Below are 14,802 nucleotides of genomic sequence, written 5' to 3'. Positions count from 1 at the left end.
GAGTTAAGCCTTTTTCAACTGATTTTTATAGTTCGTTCTTTTGTTGTACTGTTATACCAGTGTCCCAGGTTAGGGGAGGGTTGGGATCCCACTAACATGTTTAAACCCGCCACATTATTTATGTATGTGCCTGTCCCAAGTCAGGAGCCTGTAATTCACTGGTTGTCGTTTGTTTATGTGTTACATATTTGTTTTTCGTTCATTTTTTTTTTTGGACATAAATAAGGCTGTTAGTTTTCTCGTTTGAATTGTTTTATATTGTCTTATCGGGGCCTTTTATAGCTGACTATGCGGTATGGGGTTTGCTCATTGTTGAAGGCCGTACAGTGACCTATAGTTGTTAATGTCTGTGTCATTTTGGTCTTTTGTGGATAGTTGTCTCATTGGCAATCATACTACATCTTCTTTTTTATAAGTTTGCTTTTTATCGTTTTATGGGAATGGCCTTCATATTATTATTTGGAAATGTCAATCCAAATGATGTTTAAAATAAAAAAAACTATTTTTGATCCTTTGAGATTACTTTTTGAGACTTGATTCTTTACTAGAGATTCAGGATTTTGATATATCTATGAATAGCATACCTTAGCTGCGACACCACCTTGTGTTATACTGCGAATATAAATGCCTTGACGATTATCTCGCATATCTTCTACGATTGCAAAACCTAATCCAGACACTCCCTACATTAAAACATATACAATTCCATGAGCCTGGCATTTAAATAAATCATCAACTTTTATCACCACAAAAGCTCAAATATACATGTATTTACACATTTACCTGTGTTTTCTCCAGATATTTTTTCACTTTCAAAAATTGCAATATGATGGAACATGAATTTTCTACATGTATTCTGTTAATTCATCTCACTCAATAACTCACTTTTCTGTTATTCAAACTCAGTGAATAACTCATTTTATCCTGGTACATTGTACTGCCAAACTAGTACCTGATTCAAATATGAACTTGATGTTATAAAAGTTGAGAAAAAGCTGGAGAAAAGACAGATGATCAATTCAATGTTGTATAAGCTACATGTATAACACTGCACCAAACATGTGATTTATAAACAAATTCATGATAAATGAATGAATAATAGCAAAGAGATATTCTCATTAACATGAACATGTTTTGAAATGCTAACCTAGCAAATAAAATAAACAAACCAGCTTCAAACTTAAAAATTCTATCAATACTGGTTACTTTAAGTCTAAAGAAAATTGATACATGAAAAAAAAGAGACATTTATATGATCTTGTTTTCTAGTATGCTTGTACATGTACTAACAAATAAGACAAGTTAAATCTTGAAATTCTTATTCCATATACTTACTTGTATTCAATTTTGTTTAATTCATTTGTTATAAATGCTTACTCCAGTGCCTAGATATAAAGAAACCCTTCTGGGTCCTCTTTTTTGTAGACCAAAAAACCTATGATCCTGGCCAAAAAGCACATTCCAAAAAAAAAAAATAGATTTGATCTAGATTCCAGATTTTGAAATATTTCATACTATGTACAGTTATCTTTAGCAACTGTGACCTTCACTTGTGACCAACTGACCTTTACACAGGAATTTTTCCCTTTTGTTTTTACTTTCTTATGTATAATTTTTGTTTTAATTAAGCAATAAAAACTAAAGTTACCATCTTGAAAGCATATTTCAATTTTTTTTATATTTATTACCAGTGACTTATTTTCATGAGATTGCCAATATTACAGAATCTGGCATAAAATGATCACAGCAAACAATTTCTTGTACTTAGTGACTAGCCATACATTTTTACATACCTTTATAAGGGAGACTACTTGGACAACATCAAGTGAAGAAGGAATGTTTTCAGGGGAGGTAACTGGCTTCTTGGGAGGTGAAGGGGACGTAGATATATCCTACAATGTATAAAATATATATATCAACATGTATAAAATCATCTGCGTCCTATAAAAATCAACTGTATGCAAATCAATATCCATACATCGGTTTTCCTATTTTGGGTTGGAAAATATATAAGCAAAATCTATAACTGATTGAAAACTGAGTTGATGTGAGAACCCTACAAAAATCATCATTCATATTAGAGCGCATTTGTTTCTAACCTAAACGATGTAAACGATTACGCGCGTAGTCGTTTAATCCATTTGTTTCTTACTTTTCTTGGTCAACGTTGACATCGTTCACATAAACGATGTACTCGCAAAACAGTCGCGTAGTCGTTGATCGTTTATCGTTGAGACGTGTAAACGATATATTTGTTTCTGCATCTGTCGTTTAAATAATTACGAGCACGTGTTGTTTTTGCAAAGTCTTGGTTATTTATTTCCGGCACTTTTACCTGTTTGTTTACAGTGCGTGAGTGTAATCTATTTCTGTCTGACTACGTGAGGTCGATAAAGTTTATTAAACGATGTATTTGTTTCTAGCAGCTTAACGTTTACTAAACCATAGTCATCGATGACATAATTTTGGGTTAGAAACAAATGCACTCTTTGAATGGTCGAAAATCAAGCACAGTCTAACATATGTACATGTATACGTGCACTTGTATATGTGCACTCGCATCAGTTTGATTACTATCCAATTCAGCTCAAATATCTCAAAAGTATTCTTATCTTCATTTTTATAACAATCACTGACAGTAATAAACCAGATTTAATGCAAGGGAATACATGTAATAAAAATACTATAATCCATTGTAAAATACTATTTTATCATTAAAAGCCACACTAACTGCTCATTATATGTTGATATTAAATATGGATTACTGTCTCATTGGTATTAACCAATCATAATAAGTATTATCAACATGAATGTTAATAAATTTTACCATTCAGAAGAGTTAAGTTTAATGTGTAAAAAAAGATTTCATTATAATGTATATATTCTGAAAGACGGAGCTCATCAAAATCCATTTGAAAATTCTAAAGATGATAGTGCTTATAAGGCAGATTGACGGAAAGAGGCATTGATGCACAGATGCACCAGCAGCCTCGTCAACAGTTGCCCAGCATTTGTATGTCCACTAGATCTTAATTGCTGTGGTCCAAATACCAGTAACTAAAACATACTGTGTTTATTCACTCTTCAGTCAGGTTGTTGTCTCTTTGACACATTCCCTATTTCCATTCTCAATTTCATTGTTTTGTAATAATTTTTAGGATCATGACACAACTGTTGACAATGTTATGCCTTTCACATATTTAGTATTACTCTGTATGCCTATATTGTGAAATAACTTTTCTCAGACTTCTCTCACAATATAATGCAGGCCCTCAACATGCAGAACCTCTGTGTTATAATCAACCAAAATTATAAGGCTAATTAGATGTTAAAATCAACATTCAGCAACTCATTCTGTTGCTTGTTGATACTTTTAATGTTTTATTATCTAAGAAATCCTAACTTACTTCTGTGGATCCTGGAGGATAAGATCTTAGAGGTTTCACTGCCATTTGATCTAAGTTATCTTCTCTTCTACAAAATAAAACAATCATCCAAAATTAAGAAACAAGCTGGTATTATATAGATACAATCATAGAGAAATACTTGAAAAGGTTGTGAAGGAAACTATATATATTGACTGAAAACTAGCAGGAAGTACAAATCTTTCTTGCACTTTTAAACAAGAATGTGTCCCTAGTACACAGATGCCCCTTCTGCACTATAATTTTCTATGTTCAGTGGACCGTGAAAATGGGGTAACTCTAATTTGGCATTAAAATTAGAAAGATCATATCATAGGGAACATGTGTTCTAAGTTTCAAGTTGATTGGACTTCAACTTCATCAAAAATTACCTTGACCAAAATCTTTAACCTGAAGCGGGACAGACGGACGAACAGTACGACGGACGAACAGACGGACAGACGAACGAATGGATGCACAGACTAGAAAACATAATGCCCATAAATGGGGGCATAAAAAATATTTGTATATGATGGAAACATTTCCTGTAAAGTATGCAAAAGATAAGCATCACAGTATATATTTATAAGGTTACATTTTTTGGTCATATAGGCCATATTTCTGTCCATTTTGGAAAAAGGTAATATCCCAGACTAGAAATCAGACATTCTGTGATTGTCTTTTGTAAATTTTTGTTAATAATTATGTTTCAACTTTCAGGAACCTATATCAGCTATTGTATGGTTCAAGTTTTTGTGTTAAATATTTGTTTCTTAGATAAGGAGGGATTAATGTAAATTCAAAATTAATACCATGTTAAAATTAATAAATTTTATATTTCAGTAAAAATTCCATTATTTACAGTTGTAATAAAAGCAGAACTTAACTTCCAAATTAAAATTCTACTTTCAGCTTGGTAACTTAAAAGGTTTTTTTTTATAATTAAACCACAGAAACAAAACTTCTATAACCCTGTTCAAATCCATGTATATAAGCACAGAAAACACTTGGAAAATCTTAAACCCTTCATTTTCAGTTGTGTGTTAATAATAATTTTCTTTTCATAATTTTCAACAAAAAATGTTCTTATTTTCAGTAAGTATGAAGTGATTGCAATGCAAATATATTATTATTAATGATTTTGAGTATGATTTGTTTCACAAGAAATTTTGTTGTTGTCAGGAAATGAAATGCTGTGTAGAATTTTCAAAGAAGATAAATCAAAATGTTATGCATCACTTCTAATAAAATGAATTAAGTTGAGTTTAGTACAATAAGTTCATTCTTAACCATGTAAAATCATGTGTTTACATACATTAATCTGTCAACAGAATCCCTACAATATGTTTACTTCATTGTTATTGACTTGTTATTTTGTCTTGTAATTAATCCTGTTGCCATGATTAAAAACTTTATTGACTCAAAAAGGGGATGAATAAATACAAAGTTTATGATTGTTCAAATAGATATGAAGATTTTAAAACTCATAAGTACTTGCAGCTTTTGCCCTAGGGTGTAATGACCCATGGGCTACCACATTTTGAAAAAATCTGCAAATCTAGATGCATCTCTACTCTAAAAGTTGGACATAAATCTGATGATCAAAGAGGAGAAAAGGCATCTGTACCATGTTTTAGCCATTGCCAAATTGATCAGGTAGAAAGACTAACAACAAAAACCCGTAGGACAGTGGTATTGACTGTGACAGCGATAATGAACTCGCCTTTGGCTCAGTCATTATCACTATCTTAGTCAATACCACTGTCCTGTGGGCAGTCCATATATCATGATAATGACCAGTTATTCAAGAACTATTATGTAATTATTACCCCCAGAGGAAGAGGAATATCATTGCCTACAGAGTTTGAGGAAGGTTATTGCCTACAGAGATTGAGGGATGTTATTTCCTATACTGCCTAAAGAGTTCCAATGATGTAATGGCCCACAGAGTTTGAGGGATGTTATTGCCTACAGAGTTTGAAGGATGTAACAGCCTACAAAGTTTGAAGATGTTATTGCCTACAGAGTTTGAAGAATGGTATTGCCTACAGATTTGAAGGATATTATTGCCTACAGAGTTTGAAGGATGTTATTGCCTACAGAGTTTGAAGGATGTTATTGCCTACAGAGTTTGAAGGATATTATTGCCTACAGAGTTTGAAGGATATTATTGCCTACAGAGTTTGAGGGATGTTATTGCCTACTGAGTTTGAAGGATGTTATTGCCTATAGAGTTTGAGGGATGTTATTGCCTACAGAGTTTGAGAGATGTTATTGCCTACATAGTTTGAAGGATGGTATTGCCTACAGAGTTTGAGGGATGTTATTGCCAATAGAGTTTGAAGGACGGTATTGCCTACAAAGCAAAAGGGATGTAATTGCCTACAGTTTGAAGGATGTTATTGCCCACAGAGTTTGAAGGATGATATTGCCTACAGAGTTTGAAGGATGTTATTGCCTACAGAGTTTGAAGGATGTTATTGCCTACAGAGTTTGAGGAATGTTATTGCCTACTGAGTTTGAAGGATGTTATTGCCTACAGAGTTTGAGGGATGTTATTGCCTACACAGTTTGAGAGATGTTTTTGCCTACATAGTTTGAAGGATGGTATTGCCTACAGAGTTTGAGGGATGTTATTGCCAATAGAGTTTGAAGGATGGTATTGCCTACTGAGTTTGAAGAATGTTATTGCCTATAGAGTTTGAGGGATGTTATTGCCTACAGAGTTTGAGAGATGTTATTGCCTACATAGTTTGAAGGATGGTATTGCCTACAGAGTTTGAGGGATGTTATTGCCAATAGAGTTTGAAGGACGGTATTGCCTACAAAGCAAGAGGGATGTAATTGCCTACAGTTTGAAGGATGTTATTGCCCACAGAGTTTGAAGGATGATATTGCCTACAGAGTTTGAGGGATGTTATTGCCTACACAGTTTGAGAGATGTTTTTGCCTACATAGTTTGAAGGATGGTATTGCCTACAGAGTTTGAGGGATGTTATTGCCAATAGAGTTTGAAGGATGGTATTGCCTACAAAGCAAGGGGGATGTTATTGCCTACAAAGCAAGAGGGATGTTATTGCCTACAAAGCAAGAGGGTTGTTATTGCCTACAGTTTGAGGGATGTTATTGCCACCAGTTTGAAGAATGTAATTGCCAACAGAGTTTGAAGGATGTTAAAGCCTACAAAGCAAGAGGGATGTTATTGTCCACAGTTTGAGGGATGTAAATACCGACAGAGCTAGAGGGTGTTATTTTCTATATAGTTTGCAGGATATTGTTGCAAACAGATTGTTGCAAACAGATTGTTGCAAACAGAGTTTGAGGGGTGTTATTGTCTATCTAGTTTGAAGGGTGTTATTGTCTATCTAGTTTGAGGGATGTTATTGCCTATACAGTTTGAAGGATGTTATTGCCTACAGAGTTTAAAGGATGATATTGCCTAAGAACTCTTTTCTGGGGTCTCATTGGGTGGTTCCTATCCCAGATCCCGCTTACTGTTTTGTCAGATTCCCGTATCCCGCTTACACTATGTACGTAAGCAATTCCCATTTTTTTGTCATTTCCCTGGTCCCGCTAGTCCCGTTTTCACGCCACAATAATTTTACTTTCACGTGTCCCACTTACAAAAAATCGACAATCCCGCGTCACGCTTAGACCTCAATGAGACCCACTTTTCTATCATATCATTCTGCTGCAACTATTATTAACCAACTGATTGTCAAGAGAAATTTATTAATACAAATTTTGTGAGTACAAAAAGAAAGTGGCTGTAAATCAAACTTTGCCAATCTTGGACCCTTTCTTGTATGAACGCACCAACAGAGTTGAAATTGTGAAACAAGATTTCTGCAACGTCTGTTAGAAAATGTTAAATAAAAGGAAATAAACTGGTTTGCACTATTTCTCTATCCTTACCTGACTAGAACTATTTTTACTACATTAGTTGATACCATTTTGATGATAGCTGAGGCATTCAAATGACTTCTGCCATATAGCACCTGCCCATTAACCTAAAATTATAATCAAATTCAAATTTCAAATCAATATTTTCTCACCAAGAACAATGAAATTTGAACATAATGTACAAATTAAGCAACAATAATGATTTATTTTACATCAAGTGAAAATCTGTCGGCTTTATTCTTTTTTGAATTATGTTTTATTTCAACTTTCACTAATATATATGTCTCTGATTTAGATTTGATCAAAAGCAGCTAGAATGTATGCAATTTCTAACAATTTATGTCTGTTTTTATAAAATAATGTTTCGAGATCAATTGATTTGAACTTTTATTGCTTTTTTATTCCATGTTTCTGTTATAATAACCTAAAATGACTTCTAAAGAGAATTTGAAATTATACTTTATATGAGCAATATTTTGTATCTTTGAAAATAACTTTTTACTTGATGAACTAAAAATTAAAATCAAAAGGACCTTCAGCTTAAATTTGACAATATGTCAAAGTAAGTTTCTAATCCTATACAATTATATAAGGTATGTGAGTAAGCATTCAGAAGCAAAAATGTCCTGCTAACAAGTTTAACCCCGCCACATTCTGTATGTATGTGCCTGTTCCAAGTCAGGAGCCTGTAATTCAGTGGTTGTCGTTTGCTGATGATGTGTTACATATTTGTTTTTAGTTCTTGTTCATATATAAATAAGGCCGTTAGTTTTCTCGTTTGAATTGTTTTACATTTGTCAATTCAAGGGTCTTTTATAGCGGACTATTGCACAAAGTCGTTTTTTACTCTCTCATCCTGAACTAAACTCATATGTGAGAAAGGTATTTTCCCTGACATAAATCTTAAAATTTCAAATTCTTGAGCAAGTTAAGAATTCGACTCATACCTCTAATAATTCATCTCCAATTTCAATACGTCCATCTTTAGCTGCCACACTTTCTGGTTGGATACCAGCCACGAACACACTCATTGTGTTACGATCCTTGTTCCCTGCTAAACTGATACCTAACCCATTGCCTCCTTTTGTCAAGTCCACTAAATGAACTTCACCTCCTAAGTCACCATATCTTCTGAGAACTCTCTCTGCAAATAAAAATACAATACATATATAATGAAATTATATAAATATAGAAATAAGTAAATGAAGTTTGATTTGCAATTAGACCTCTATCCACCAGAGACCAAAGGACAAGGCTGTAAACAACAAAATGTCACAATATAATCTTCAACAAAGAGCAAAATCCATAATGAATATAAAAAGCTAGAAAAGGTCCTGGGAAACTGGGATAACAGAATATTAAATTCAAAAAGAGAAAACTGCAGTCTGATGTAAGCTAATGTGAAAAACAATTTAGCAGACGGCAACAAACAACTAACACTTGACTACAAACATCTACTTTGAGACAGGCACATTAAGAATGTAATAGTGTTTACATGTTTTTGAGTACTCATCCTTGTCCTAACCTGAGACAGTGGTGTAACAGTACAACATTAGAACAAAATGTTCAATCTGTTGGAAACGGTTTACCTCATCAAATGAGTGATATGTATTTAAATATAAAAATTATAAGTGGTGATATGATTGACATCATCACTATGCAGCCTTTAACAATGAGCACAACCTGTATAAGTGTCTTTTAACACTGTTCCTTGGTCTAATAACTAGAAGCTCCCTAAAGTTCAACTTCTCATTTATTTAGCACTTTCAGCTTTAATATCAGCTTTAATACCCTGGTATGTATAGAAAACAATATACCAGAAGTGAAAACAATTGTGCCCTAAAGTATTTTTCTAAAGGTTACACAACTCTGGTTTAAAAAGACTTTAAATATAATTTAAAGATTGGAGCCAATCAATAAATGTTATATAAAAGTCCCACAATGCAATACTTCCTGATTACAATATTGTTTGACCTTAATAAACAAGATTCAATTATATTCTACAGTTCATTAGAACTTGTATTTTATATAAAACAAATCGTTGTCACAAATTAACACAGATCTATCGGTGTCTCACCGCATGGATTCTTGGATACTTGGAATTAGCACAGGCTATAATGTTACCATAACTCATGTCATCTTATATACAAGTTTTTTAACTACATCCTGGTAGAGTGCAGAGAAGTCATGTCTGTTTTCACTTTGAAAACAACTGCAATTAAACATTGTTTTTGTTTTTCTACATTAGGGGACTAGCTAATTAAGCAGACAAGATGATTCCTAGACCTAATTGCAATTACAAAATGTACTTGTTGTAGGAACATTTTGAATATGGAAAGATTGATTGATTGATGTGTGCTTATGTCTTGTGACAAAATTACATGCATAATCAGGATGACATCACATTTATGTCATGTCTATATCAGAGACATATAATACAATGTCTCTGTCTATATGAATGTATTATGCTTTGTTCCTGACTAAACAAACTTTTTTCTCAACTAAAAGGCTTAGTTAGACTTGTCTTTCTGATCCACTATGTAACAGTTCCCTGTACCCAGACAAGTAATTCTGTCCTCAAACCTACAAGCGTTTGTGTGCTTTACAGAGATACATAAAAGATTAACTAAAAAGTCTTAAGTTTAAATCTTATGTTACAGTTGCCTGTGCCCAGACAAATAAGTCTGTCTTCAAACCTACAAGCGTTTGTGTGCTTTACGCAGATGCATACAAGATTAACTAAAAAGTCTTATCATATTTAAATCTTATTTTTGCAATCTGAGAAACACTGCTAAAGACATAACATAACTGAAGGTTAAATTTTATCAGAATTAAAGTTGGCCAAGATCAAACAAAAAAGTCAAAAAAATTTGATACATTCTTGCCATGGAAAGATAGAAGTAAGATATGATGACCTGACAAGGATTAAAAAAATCTATGGCAAGACACCCCACTATATCATGACTATCTCATGTCAGAAAAGAAAATACAAAAAACTGTATTTCAAAGCTGCTTATTCTGGAAAAGTAATACTTGGCTAAAAAATGCTAAATGTGGTTTCCTGTTGTCAGAAAACCTCATTAAACACTCTTCACTTCTGAATTGATAAGTTTTACACTATGTTTTCTGATTAAATTAACAGACCAGATAAACATCTAATAATTACAAAGATAATCATACTTTTCCCTGATGGATCAAAGTCACATCTTGATGTAGTAACAGACCTTGAGCTACTGAAGATGACAAGAAATTCATCTGTAACTCTTCACACAGAAGACAAAAAAAGAGAAATTCATCTGTAGCTCTTCACACAGAAGACAAAAAAATATCACACATGAAAGCATAAATGAAATTACATAAAGATCTTTAGATGAGCTAATTATTGAAAGGTGAGAATAATTTGAAGATGAAAAGCTGCTTCAAAAATGATAGTGATCATGCAAGATGCTATTGGTTCTGAGTAATAACTGTGTGTGACTATGATAAAACCAAGAAATGAAATTAGAGGTCAATCAACATGACCTTCATATTAAAATTAGTAAATGCATCCTTACAATTGATTTAAATTTATCTAGATTTGTCCAAAGTTATCCCCAGCCAATAATTTTTTGTATGGGAGTATTCATTTTTTTTAATTTTCTATATCAAATGAGGAAAATATTGAATAAATGTGTGTAACATTTTTAATCAAAATAATTTAAATTTCATAAAATCCAAGGACATTATACCACTAACATTTGAAATTAAAGCAGATATAATTGACCTTTCCTATATTTAACTACACAAAATATTAACAAAATTCAAGTTTCAGCAATTGCAATAATACATATATACTCTTTTTATCCTCTATTAGATAGATTATCATGCTCAGACAATGTCTATACCTATATTCATATTGCAGCAACATGACAAATCCTTCTGTAATAGATGTTGACCTTGGATTTGTATCATTGTATATCTTAATTATATAATAAGACTTTCTTATTACATGCTTACAATGTCTATCTATATAATAGACCTAGTATTAAATGATTGTTTGATTACATATTATCAATGTCAGCATTTTTGGATTTACCATTCATACTGCTACTGAGTACATTTGCATCCTAAATTTATGTAAATATCATCAAAATAAATTAGTCATTTAATAAATAGTTGCTTTAAACATGTTATGGATCAACAATTGATATCCATATTTTTATCCATTCTGAAGAGGTCATATCCTAAAAACTCTTCAAGTAGGCATTTTTGTCATACTAACAGCAATCTATGAAACAAAGGCTATTGCAATTCAACCACTGCCATAGTAATGGAAATCTATGAAACAGAGGCTCTGATCTTTCCACCTCTGCCACACTAATGGATATCTTAAAATGAAAGAGAGGCTTTGGTCATTCACAGATTGTCAAATTTATTCCAGTCAGGCAAATGGCCCTTGCAAATAAATTTCAAATCCTGCGAAAAAAATGAATTCAAGGAGTGAAAGTGTTAAGCCCCATCAACTACGGCAGGGGCATACAAATCATTGAAACAGGGCTCTGGTCGTTAGTGCTGTGTTATACCTATAGCAATCTATGAAATAGTGGCTCTAGTCATTCTAGGTCTTCAACAATAACAGCAATAAATGAACTTGAGGATCTGATCATTCAACCTCGTGACACACTATTGGCAATCTTTGAAATAGAAGCTCTAGTCATTCCAGGTCTTCAAACATAAGAATAAAGGAACTATATGAACTTGAGACTCTGATCATTCAACCTCTTATTAAATTCCACTGATCAAGACTATGCAGAGGTTGCAGTCTGCACGGTTAGCCACTAGTCCGATGCCCCAGACTAGTAAAATTTCATTCGGACTAGTAAGTTTTTGCAAAATTTTGTTTGGATCAATAAGAAAAATGTCAGGATATTGGTCTTCAGACTAGTAGTTGAAAAAATTTTTGGTGCAGACTGAGGTTGAGATAAAAAACATATTGTACATAATACCATGCCAAATTTTTTATAATATCTATTTTACGTCAATTAAAATATTTAGGTCGGTTCTGCTGAGAGTCATAAAACATACATTTTGGTCAATCAGGCAATCACCTTGGGTTTTACCATTGGAATGTAATGTCAGCTTAATAAATCATAAAATTCTGAGGATTACATCATATATATATAAACGATAAACATCTATAACAGCTGCTACAACCTTTGTTTTAACCTTCAAATATGATTGAGTTATTTTATCTTTTTTGTTGATATAAAAATAAAGAGATGTGGTATGACTACTACCAAATTGGAAGACAGCAATCCAGCAAAGACCAAATAACAATATGATGTTCATGACTACAGGCAATAGGCAAAAAATATACCATATATTGTTTTTAACAATAAGCAATACCTTTACCATATAAAAAGCTATAATATAGAATTAAAAAGCTCTTCTGTTGAGTTTCTTTGCACTCAGTAAATCTGGAACAACTAGCTGTTCTCAGAAAGAATTTTTGATCTGATAAAAGATCCTTTTTATTGCTTCTAAGTCATGTTTAATTTCCAAAAGCCTTTTACTAATAAAACTATCAATTAAGACAGTTCCCCATAAAAAACTACAGTTGTCATTAAAAGATTTCAAGGTATCTGATACACATGACTTGGAAAACAGTTATTAGATCATATATGTCAAAACAAACTCAATTTCAACAACTGGAAAATGAAATTGTACTGCATTTATTAAAATAAGTTCTGTTTTGTCTCATCCGTTTTCAAAATGCAATTTCAGTTCATTTTTTCAGTTCAAACTTCTCAATAGATGATACATTACACACATTGCTGAAAAAAAGTTATTTTAAAAGCATAAAACAAGACAGGTGTTTAGACAGACAAGGAAACAAGACAGGTGTTTAGACAGACAAGGAAACAAGAGTGTTAAGACAGACAAGGAAACAAGACAGGTTTATAGTAGGTGTATAGACAGACAAGGAAACAAGACAAATAAATAGACAGAAAAGAAAACAAGACAGATAAATAGACAGAAAATGAATCAAGACAGACAAGGAAACACTATCAGCAAAACAGGACTGATTGACAAGAAATGTACTTAGGATCCTTGCAACACTCCCACATGTCCTAACACTTTCAATTATGTTTTTATCACGATCATATCTTCCCATAAAATATATTGTCATGGAACTAAAAAAATATTAAAAAGGATTTATCAGTGAAATAATTGATTAAATTCTCCACATCCTATTATTTTTCCTGTGGATGACAGGAAAAATAATAGGATTACATGACATATACCCGTTACTTAACCGCACCCAATTTTTTTTTTTAGAGATTTGCATGATCAATATTAGAAAATCATTTAGCATATAAAGCATCTGTCAGTTGTTACAAGTGAAATCAAGATTTTTCAGAGCCAGTATTGATCACTTAATATAAATAAGAAGATGTGGTATTAGTGCCAATGAAACAACTCTCCATCCAACATACAATCTTCATATGCAGGTCTCCTAAGAATTAATTCCCCCCTCTGATATATATATTTGCAAAAAAAAGAAGAATATTGATATGTTAAGGATGTTTAAGAATCAAAAGAGTTGAAGAGCTATATGATCAAAAAGGATCTAAAAAACTTACTAAAGCAATGTAAAGTCAACTTTGCCTGAGGGAGTTGAAATCTTAGTTTCTTTATAATTTCAAAATAGATAAATGGACAATTTCAGAAAGGTTTGTTATAAATTACAATACTTTATCAGAGATTTAATTTCAACAGATTTTTTTTTAAACTTATTTCATATTGTTTCAACTGTAAATTGAAGTGTAACACTACTTGTAACTATATTGGGTAGTCAAGCTAGGTGGCAGCACTGTGCAACACTGTAAATGTATGCACAGCACCAAATTAAAAGAGATGTGTTTTCATATGTTTTTTTTCATTTTTTTCTTAAAAACATTATCACATTAGGTTATTGTAAGTCTAAATACAGCTTGTATATAAATTGCATATATTTAAAATTCCTTTCTGATAGAATGCACCAGTCTTGCTTCTTTTTGAGTCTATGTGATGATTCTTCAGATTTTGTTTGTTACCATTGTTTTGCATCTTCTGAACCAATTTATGAGACTAAAACATCAGTGAAATACTATTGCCTAAACTCATCACTTTCAGTTATAACTTAAGCAGTTTTAATTATTATTTAGTATTTTAAAGAATAATTAAAACTGATCACCAGATGTAGGGTCAGTGGTTTATTTTGTGACTCCAAAATGACTGAACAACCTAGAAATCTTTATTAATCATAGCAGTTTTAAGACTCCTATACAATACAAATAATCAGCTATTAAAACTTTCATAAAATATGCATAGCTAAAACAATTAAAATTTTCCTTTATGATATAATCACTTTGAAAGAAAATAAAAAACAAAATTCATAAAAGTCGTGTCTACAAAAGTGAACAATTTCAGACTACATGTAAGAGAATAAACCCACGCAGCAGATCAATAACAA

The 14,802-nt window shown here is 32.2% G+C and overlaps 1 protein-coding gene across 3 annotated transcripts in view; it reads right to left on the bottom strand.

Moving 5' to 3' along the window:
* Nucleotides 1-14,802, bottom strand: part of LOC143084114 (multiple PDZ domain protein-like) — a 168,947-nt gene that overhangs the window by 24,482 nt on the left and 129,663 nt on the right. For all 3 annotated transcript variants that reach the window (XM_076260524.1, XM_076260532.1, XM_076260538.1), the window contains 5 exons: nt 8,255-8,451; nt 7,320-7,414; nt 3,408-3,474; nt 1,794-1,892; nt 585-683 (listed from right to left, as the gene is read on the bottom strand). In XM_076260524.1, the coding sequence (XP_076116639.1) occupies nt 585-683; nt 1,794-1,892; nt 3,408-3,474; nt 7,320-7,414; nt 8,255-8,451 (557 nt within the window). The remainder of the gene's footprint in view (nt 1-584; nt 684-1,793; nt 1,893-3,407; nt 3,475-7,319; nt 7,415-8,254; nt 8,452-14,802) is intronic.

Source organism: Mytilus galloprovincialis, chromosome 1, assembly GCF_965363235.1.
Source record: "Mytilus galloprovincialis chromosome 1, xbMytGall1.hap1.1, whole genome shotgun sequence".
Classification (NCBI taxonomy): domain Eukaryota; kingdom Metazoa; phylum Mollusca; class Bivalvia; order Mytilida; family Mytilidae; genus Mytilus; species Mytilus galloprovincialis.
Note: the sequence above shows the minus strand (reverse complement) of the source record. Positions and strands in the feature narration are given on the sequence as shown.